The 9,726-nt window shown below is 33.3% G+C and overlaps 1 protein-coding gene across 1 annotated transcript; it reads right to left on the reverse strand.

Annotated features, from left to right (window-relative positions):
• Positions 1-1,519: 1,519 nt before the first annotated feature.
• HELRODRAFT_173127 (hypothetical protein) lies at positions 1,520-9,037 on the reverse strand (the record flags this gene model as incomplete). Its single annotated transcript, XM_009019741.1, has 5 exons — positions 1,520-1,690; positions 4,794-4,840; positions 5,064-5,275; positions 8,323-8,517; positions 8,598-9,037. 5 exons carry the CDS (start codon positions 9,035-9,037, stop codon positions 1,520-1,522), a joined length of 1,065 nt encoding a protein of 354 aa, XP_009017989.1.
• Positions 9,038-9,726: the final 689 nt, after the last annotated feature.

Below are 9,726 nucleotides of genomic sequence, written 5' to 3' on the forward strand. Positions count from 1 at the left end.
TAATGTTATCAGTTTACGAAAATAATAATATGTCATTTATTTAGCGCCCTGTCCATAACGTCAGGGGCGCTTAAGATATAATATCGCTGTCACATCCAAATGCCTGAAAAACCAATAATTGTTTAAGTGTTTTTTAAAGAGATAGAGTGTTGGTTGTTTTTGAATGAATAAGGGCAGGCCGTTCTAGTTTTATAACTAAGAAGCACGAAAAAATTCAACGATTAACGAGAACAGATTTTTAACAGGTTGATTTAAATTAGTTTTTAAATCCGATCTAGTTTTTAAGAAAAGTGGTTAATGTTTATTTAATGATTGCTAGATGAATAACACATATTTAAATGTTATACGTTGTTGAATACATAGCAATTTGATCAGTGAAGTTGAGCCAGAAGTGTAATATGGCACATCAAAAACTAATGTGGTTAATTTGTTTTAAACACGTTAGAAAAAGAAAATGAGTTTTAGAAAAGCACCGTTTAAGAGAAAAAAACATGGCAGCAGCTAGAGTAGAAGACAAATCAACAGAAATAACGACAAATATGGCGAATCGACCAGATTAAGTATTTACCAAATTTTATAATAAAAAAATTAAGAGTTAAAAGTAACGCCTAGAAATTTGACGGTATTTTGAATTGGCATAAAAAAACCAGCGATGACCGAGGAGAGCGTTTTGAAAGTTGTTGACGGTTGCCGAGGAACATAAAAACAGTACAACAGGCTTTTCAGTGTTAAGTTGGAAAAAGTTAGTTTTGAGAGCAGCTATGTTATTTACATTATTGAGTTTATTGAGTTCTTGCTCTTTAGCAGATTGTGTATTCCAATGTTTCTATTGTTTTCTGTTCAAAGCCTTTTGTTTCAGTTTTATATATTTATTTCTTCCATCCAATTCAAGAGCATGTTCTCTCCCGCTGTTTCCCTTTTCTTCTTTTTCTTTCCATTCGTGCTTTGATGACGTCTCGTCAGTTCTTTTCTTTTGTTTAACGCTTTTTTGCCATTTTTATTCTTAGTTGTGCATCATCAAAGGAACTGGTATTCTTAGTTATCACACTTCTGAGCTAGCAGAATTTTGTTATGTGTTCGATTTGCTCTCCGTAGACTGTAAACTTAATTTTATTATAATTTTCAGTATTTATTTTATCGATTTTGTTTTCTTTTTTTGATATAAATTTGTATTCCATACTGTTCCAATGCTTGTTCTAATTTATCCATGATGCAATTATTTTGAGACTTTGAAGACATTGCCTGGTCATTTTTAAGTCTTAGAAATATTTACTTCTACCTCTTTTTTTTCTTGTTCATTTTCCATTGTTTCTTTCATTAGATCATCTGTTTATAATTTATATATTGTAACACATCAGCCTAATTTTTAGGCTAGTCAGTTAAGTTGCATGTATATGATGATAGATAGTGTCAAATGCGACAGAATGGTCCAAACGAAGCAACACCGCACAGTTTCAATTTATTCTTATAGATGTATAAACCCGCTATGAATAAACAATTTAACACATTTGATCATAGCCTACATCTTTACTCCCAGTATAGACATGATAGTCAACAACGTGCCGTTCATACCAATATCATAGAACCACCAATGTTGCGCCACTTCGAATACGAGCCAATGCCAAAAGAAGCGATACTGTTTAATGGTGAACATGTTACCACTCGTCATAGGACTAATGTTTCCGTATCGCTGGTTTCGTTATTCGACAGTGCATCTTAACATCCATATTAGCTGTGATACATTACAATTACTTGTTTTATTTTTATTTTATTTTTTCATTTTATTTCATTTATTTTATCTTATTCCATTATATTTTTTCATAAATAGTCTATATTCCATTTTAATCTAATTTAGTTGTTTCATTTACGGATTCGTTTATTAAAATTTCTTATATATCATTATAAACTTAATAATTAATTTTGACAATTTTCCATATTCTTTCCACACATGTCTTCTTTTCACATTCAACTAACTTATTTACGTTTTATTTACATCATCCGATTTTAACAAATTTTCACTGAACTAAATTTCAGTATTAATTTATTTGTTTTAATATTTAATTTAATACTATTTTACTAACTTTTTATATACATTTATATTTTTAACCATAAATTTAATTTGTACATGTTTTGCATTGTTTTCACTAACAAAGGTTTCTCGTTATTTTCTTAATAATTTTATTACACATTTAATATGCATTCTAATTTTATAAAAATATTTCATGCTATTCTTATTTTCATCGGCTCTGAAGATGGACTTCCCGAAACAGCGCTGTTAGCCTTGCCATGTCTATTGTTTTAAATAAATACGAGTTTAATAAATTCAGACTTGTTGAGTGTTCATTAAAGAAAGTCATTAATGCAAAATGGGCATATATCTTCAATGATGTTTGTATATATATATATATATACATACACATTTTATATTTGTTTATATAATGTACGTCAATCTTTCAAATCATTTGTTATACTTCATTTTGTCATTTTCGTTCACTTTCGGTGATAGATTACCGCTATCAAATTTAAATTTTTATGGCTAGTATATTTGTTTTTTCTTTGTGATTAGTTGAAGTTAGTTTTGTTTACATCACTTCTATCATGTTTAATTGTGCAAATTTTTTTTAGTTTTATTTCGTTCATGATGCATCCTGTATAAAAGAAATTATTTCATGGCTACACAGTGTGTAGACAGGTGATGATGAAGTATTTTTTAAATCAAAAGCTCTTCAAAATGATATCAAGGAGAGTGCACAATATTTATTGATACGTATATACGCATGCCCAAAAAGTACTACACACCTGCACACAATTATATATATATTGAGGGTGCTTTTTAGAAACATTTTTTGTTTGTAAAAAGCGTTCAGTAAATGTTTATAATAATAATAATTTTATATATGTCTATGTGTGCATATGTTAATTGACAGGGATGTTCTTTTTTTCTTCTTCAAATTGACATGTTTTAATGTTTATATCTTTTTGTTATAATGTTTTAATGTTTATATCTTTACGTTATGGATTGCTTTTACAAGTGTTTGAGTTTTTGTGCATCAGGCTTTCTGTAATAAAATCTTGAAAATACTTAACACGTACATATACACAATCAATTTATTTACGTACTGAAGACTGTGAATATAATGTAAAGCACACTTGTACACACTTAGTACACTTAACACACACGTTTGTAAAGCATAGTGTATGACTGGAGTGTGTACCAAACCAGCGAAACAGAGCAAACGATGGTTGTCATAATTAATTCATTACCAACCATCGATACTTCTTTGTTTTTCTCCACAATATTTTTTTTCTTTTATTTAGTTTTTTAGAATTTTTAGTTTAAACGGTATACCATAATAATAATTCTAATATTAACAACAAAAACAACAATAATAATAATAATAAAAGATTTATTGGTGCACATTACGTACTATATTTAGCATTGTTATGAACATAATAAGATGAATGATTGCACATGATATCTTAGGCCCGAATTATTTTTAAAATGAAAGATAGATGAATGAATAAAAAAATTCAATAAATATAAGTTAAATTTGTTATAATGATTTTTTTAACACAAATTAACAATAAATATCGTACAATTTGAGACGTTGAAGCTCACTGACTCAACGAAAGCTTACCTTTACGATGAATAAGTAAGGAAATTAATGAAACTTTATATTTCATTAAATAAGAGCCATAAACACCATAAACAAATTACTTAGTTAAGAAGAAGCAAAGCAACGAAATAATTGCAATACTCTGGCAAAAATGTAGCCGTCAGAAGTATTTCGGCCAAATGTAGAATGAATGAGAAGAAGTAGAAGTGAGAAACGTTTATTAGTTACGATCTGACGATATATATTCTTAAATCATTTGAATTCGTTGAGAAAAATAAGCCACGAGTGAATCACTGAATGTGTGATGATCGCTTGAAATTCCTTGCAAAATCAAATTTTATTTGTGAGAAAAATTTTTGAAAATGTTTGAGAGCAAATGATTTCAGAGCATGAGTGTGGTCAAGTTGGGTTTTGGGCAACGAATAATTGCTATCAGGAAGTTAGAGATGCTTTCATTTGAAGTTCAACAAAATTCAAGGAGTATTAAAATGATGATTAAATCATTTTTAAAGATTTTAATAATTTCATTAACTTCATTTAAAATTTAAAAAATTGCAAAAGGAATTGAAATTATTTTTAATATCAACAACAAATTTACAAAACATTCTTAATTTATTTCCATACGACGAATAAGATCGGGTATACCTCTACGTCTCTATCAAACATTTCCTTCTCATAATTATATCATACATACGATTAAAGTAAAACAACAGAACAGGAAATACACAGACACACAAACACACACAAACAAAAACAAATAAACACACACATTTATATATATATATATATATATGTATATATATATATATATATATAAATATATATATATATACAATGAAAAATTGTTAGGGAATAAGTAGGTATTCTTTATTTTCGTTAGAGAGTGTGGGCGCTTACATTGTAAACAAGAACATCACCATCATCACATCCACTTCAACTTCTCATTATCGGCCTCCATTGACTCATCATTTTAGAGAACTAAAAGACAAACAGCAAGCAAATTATTGCAATGGATAAAAGAAGTGAAGCAAGCAGAAATTTACAATGAATTAACATGAATCCATTCTCACAAACCGCAGATAATTATGAACATTTTGATGCATCACCAACCAAACTTATACGAAACCTTTTTGTGTTGATTGTCAGACTTAAATATGAAAAGCCAACATTACTTACTCCGCTGTTTGTGAAGTGTTCAAGAGTGCTAGTGTTGCATTTTATGTCTGGCATTAATAAATTAAACCAATCTTTTGTTTTTAAATAGAAAAACATAACAAAATATAGTTTTAATGAACAAAATTTAATATAATACACATGTACATACACTCCAGACAACTTTTACGGAGAGCTAAAATTTTGAAAAGGTTTAAATTTTTTTTTAAATTTTAACGGGACGGGTCATGATTTGATGGTGCGTTTTTTAAACAAAAACTGAGTTTTACTGACTATCAATACAAACACTGCGTACAACGGGAGCCCCCATGGCCCCTCCGGACTCCCAAGATCCGCCACCGCTCCACGCACTAGCATGCTGACAGACAGACAGACTGATAGACAGACATATATAAGATTGCAAACGTTCTCTTGAATAAAGAGCAGTTTGTTGTTGAAAATGATACACTTTGCAGGCTTCACTGTTAGGTCGACAGAAATGATTTCTAAATTTTCAAATATGAGAATTTAGGTTTTATGTCGTTTTTTAAGATTTTATTTTATTTTTATCATAATTATTTGATGATTATTTTTAACTTTTTAACATTTTTTCAACATTATAAAACTGCAACCTCAAATTATAATTATTTCACATTCACAACAATTACGCTAAACATTATCATCGTGCTATTCATTGCGCAGGAAGAACAATATTTCAGTAAAGTTTCATGAATCTGACAACCTAACAGGGTTGTTAATGATAAGTATCGCCAATACCGATAGCGATACTACAGCCGAAAAGTTTCGACGATAACGATATTAACTTTCAGAAGTATCGGTATCGCAGTACCGGTATTTTGAACGATACTTGCCATTACAAAAACGAAAAAACGCTGCAACTGACAAACTTGCACATTAGGCGTCCATAATAGTAATAATAATAATAATAAAATAAAATTAATAAAAAATTGACAATGTAAAAAATTATCAAGTTCGACTTTTTCAACTTCGGTGAAAAGTGTAGGTATGGAATGTCCACAGTTCTTAAATGTATCGGAGAGCTTATATCAACGCTGCGTTGCTTTCTTTGTATCGGCGATACCGATACCAAGAAAGAACAAGCGATGCAATCGACGAAACAGCGATAGTTCGATATTAACAGCCCTGCAACTTCACCACCGCCGACTTGGAGAGGAGAGCGCGTCAACAAAATGTTTCCTCTTCTTTAAAATGCGTTAAGAGTGCAAAAGAGACAGCATCGAAACAAAATTATTGCCAACATCAACTTCCCCTAAACCAAATGGTGATGATGATAAAGATGATGATGACGACAACGACGATGATGATGACGACATATTGTCTTTATGAAACCATGACCAGCAGACATTAATTTAATAAAAATCTCGTCATTAATGGAGCTGGATGGAAACAGATGGGACCTTATGACGAATGTTCACATTCATTACAACGGGTCACATGCAACATCATCACTGCTACACCAACTTTATTTTTGGTTATTCATTTATTCATACAATTATTTCAGCGTACACTTTCAAACTTCATTCATTTCATTCATTCAATGATCCTCTGTAATCCCTTAAGGGACCGTTGAGGCCGATGGTATTCTTCTATGGTATTCCTTTTCTTTCCCTCGCCATCTTCATTGAGCCCAATGTTCCAAACCCCGTCCATTCCGTGATATCATCCATCCACTTCCTCACAGGTCTTCCCACTTTTTTCTTCCAGTCCCTCTTTCTCATCAGTACTTTTTTGATCGGTCTGTCGTCTGTCATTCTGCAGATGTGCCCAAAGACACCCAGCTTTCTTTCCTTGACACTTTCATACACAGTTTTTTGTCTTCCAAGTTGTTTTCTTATGGCATCGTTTCTTATCTTTTGTCTCCTACTGATTCCCAGCAACTTTTTATAACAATGCATCTCGAATGCTTTCAGTTTGTCTTTGTCTCTTTTCTTCAACGTCCAAGCCTCACATGCATACATCAATGTAGAAAACACACACGCTTCTACGATCTTTAATTTTGTTTTTGTAGATACATTACTGTTTTTCAATATTACTTTCAAAGATGCAAACATTCCTCTCGCGATTGCTATTCTTTTATCAATTTCTTTCGAACAATTATTGTCATCAGTTATGAGGCTGCCCAGATATATAAATTGGTTTTCTGCTCCTATCTGGAATTCATTATTGTTTCCACCTGCTTCCGAAATCATTATCTTTGTCCTACTGCTGTTGATGTGTAGTCCATGGTTTCTTCCACCATCATACGTCAACTTGATCAGTTTCTGTAGACCCTCTGCACTAGATGCTAGCAGATCTATATCATGATCTCCTTGTCTACTTCCTATGTTCGCTTTGATCCAGTCTCCCAGCCCTGTACCTACCTTTACCGCCATTATTGACTCCTCATAAAGCCCTTTTAGCACCCTTACCATTTTTGTTGACACTCCCATACTTTCCAAAGTTGCCCACAAACCTTCGTGCCAAACTGAATCAAACGCCTTCTTAAAATCCACAAAACAATGAAAAGTTGTTTGACCTCTGCTTACACCAATCTTCTGGCCATTTACCACTGTCCCAGATTTCTTGGCAGATTTTGTGAATCTCATTACATACAATTGGTCCTCCCGCTTTGATCAGTTCTATGGGAATTCCGTCTCTCCCTATGCTCTTGTTGTTCCTCATTTTCTTCATTGCTTTTATTACTTCCTCCAATGTTATTTCCGTTTCTTCCTCATTGACTACTTTTCCTTCTTTTAAAGCCTGTAACACCTCCTTTGTATACGTGTTTTTATCTGTGAACAGGTCTTTGATATATTCCGACCATCTATCTTTGATTTGTTGGCCTTCAGTTAGAACATTTCCATCCTTGTCTTTAATAATCCTTGACGTATTCTTCAATTTTCCTTTTAACTGTCTGACTAGCTGATACGCCTCTCTTGTTTTGTCCAACTAGTGCTTCTACCCTTTCGCATCTATCGTTTATCCATCTTCTTTTATCCGCTCTGGCACTTTTCTTTATTTTGCAACACAGTTGTTTATATTTCATCTCATTTTCGTTGTTTTGTCTTTTTGTTGCTTTCAGCTGTCTTCTTTCCTCTACGAGTTTCCAAGTTTCATCACTTATTCAGGGTTTTATTATGTTTTCCCTACTTCGCATTTTTCGGCAGCAGTCTTAAGCACTTTCTCCAAGTTACTTACTCTTGTTTTCATATCGTACTTTGTTTTTGTATCCAATTTGTTTTCTATTACGTTTCTGATGTCTTTCAACTTCTTTTTTATCATTTCTGTGCTATATTTCACTCTTTTGATATTTTCGCCTGACTTTAGTCTTTTCGTTATTTTCATCTTGACGTTGCATAACACTAAACGATGATCTGATCCAATCTCTGCACTTGGAAAAGCACGGCACTGAGTTACAAATTTCATCCATTTCTGTTCTATCAAAATCAAATCTATCATGTTCGTTGTTTTTCCATCTGGTGATTCCCATGTCCATTTTTTTGTATTTTGTGTTTTTGTATTTGTTATATACATTTTTTGGTCCTTTGCAAATTCCAGCAGTCTTTCTCCTCTATTATTTCTGTTTCCTATACCGTATTTTCCCATGACTTCTTCAAAACCAATATTGTCTCTTCCGATTTTTGCGTTCCAATCTCCGGTGATTATCTTAACATCTTTTTTTGGCAGTACTTTCTTTGCTCCAGTTGATCGTAGAATGCCTCGATTTCTGCATCCGAGTGATCCATTGTTGGAGCATAGACCACTACCACATCAATGTCTCTCGGGTATCCCTTAAACCTCGCTTACATCATTCTTTCATTCACTGGATTGTACTCCAACAGTGCTTTTTTTGCTTTTTCGCCAATAACCATTCCAACTCCATAGACGTGCTCCCTCTCTGTTCCAGACCATAATATCTTCCCACCTTCCATTTCTCCACCTCCTGTCCATCGGGCCTCGCACAGACCAACCACATCATATCTGAATCGTTCAAGTTCTTTCTTCATCAACGCGTAAGCCCCTGTCTGCCACAATGACCTGACATTCCAAACTCCAACTGTCAACCCCATCTTCAGTCTATCTTTCTGGGACTCAGTATATTTTACACTGCAGTCTCTAGTCCCCAAAGCTGCAGCGCGGACCTTGTTCACCCGGGCGACGTCCGAGCCGGTATGTGCATACTTTTTTTGGACTACCATCGTGTTATTAGCGTTTTTACAACAGTGTAGCAAGCTCCTGTCAACCATTCCTTTCTATCCGAACTTTGGACCGGCACCTGATATTACTGGACCGCAACTCAAGTGGTGGAGTGTGGTTTTCTGTCTGGATTTGTTCCCATAGTCTTTCCCATGAACAGGTATGCCGCAAGGCAGCGGAGGTTTAAAGTCAGAGTTTTCCTTCTCCTAGGTAAATAGCCGACCAAGGCTAACGAGCTTCACCTGCCCGAAGCAACTGGTTATGCCGCCAGTTACTCGCCTTCGCCCCTTCTCCTGTTAGTTTAAACAGTTCTGCCGTGTGAAGGCCAGAAGTTGGGCTTGGTTGTCAGAGGCTCTTTGAGACGCTTGCCATATGGGAGCATTTTATAGATGATGGGAGCTTATTCCCATCACCACCCCCGGCATTTCAAACTTATCAGTTTATAATAGCTGAAAGTTATTTTATTCATAACTTGGCGAGCGACATGACGGTGTAAGTAATGGTGGTGGTTAAGAATGGCAGCCATTGGGTTTGAATTTTAAAAGATTTATAGATATATATTATTGATGAAAATCACACCACGTTCGGCGTTAGTTAACTTTCAATTTAACTTTTCGATTTTTTTTAACGGTTGATCGTAAATCATTTTCAAGTTTCTTAGTTCAAAACTAAAATTTTGTATATATATTGTATATATATATATATATATATATATATATATATATATATATATATATAT

The sequence above is a fragment of the Helobdella robusta genome (assembly GCF_000326865.2).
Source record: "Helobdella robusta unplaced genomic scaffold HELROscaffold_25, whole genome shotgun sequence".
NCBI lineage: Eukaryota > Metazoa > Annelida > Clitellata > Rhynchobdellida > Glossiphoniidae > Helobdella > Helobdella robusta.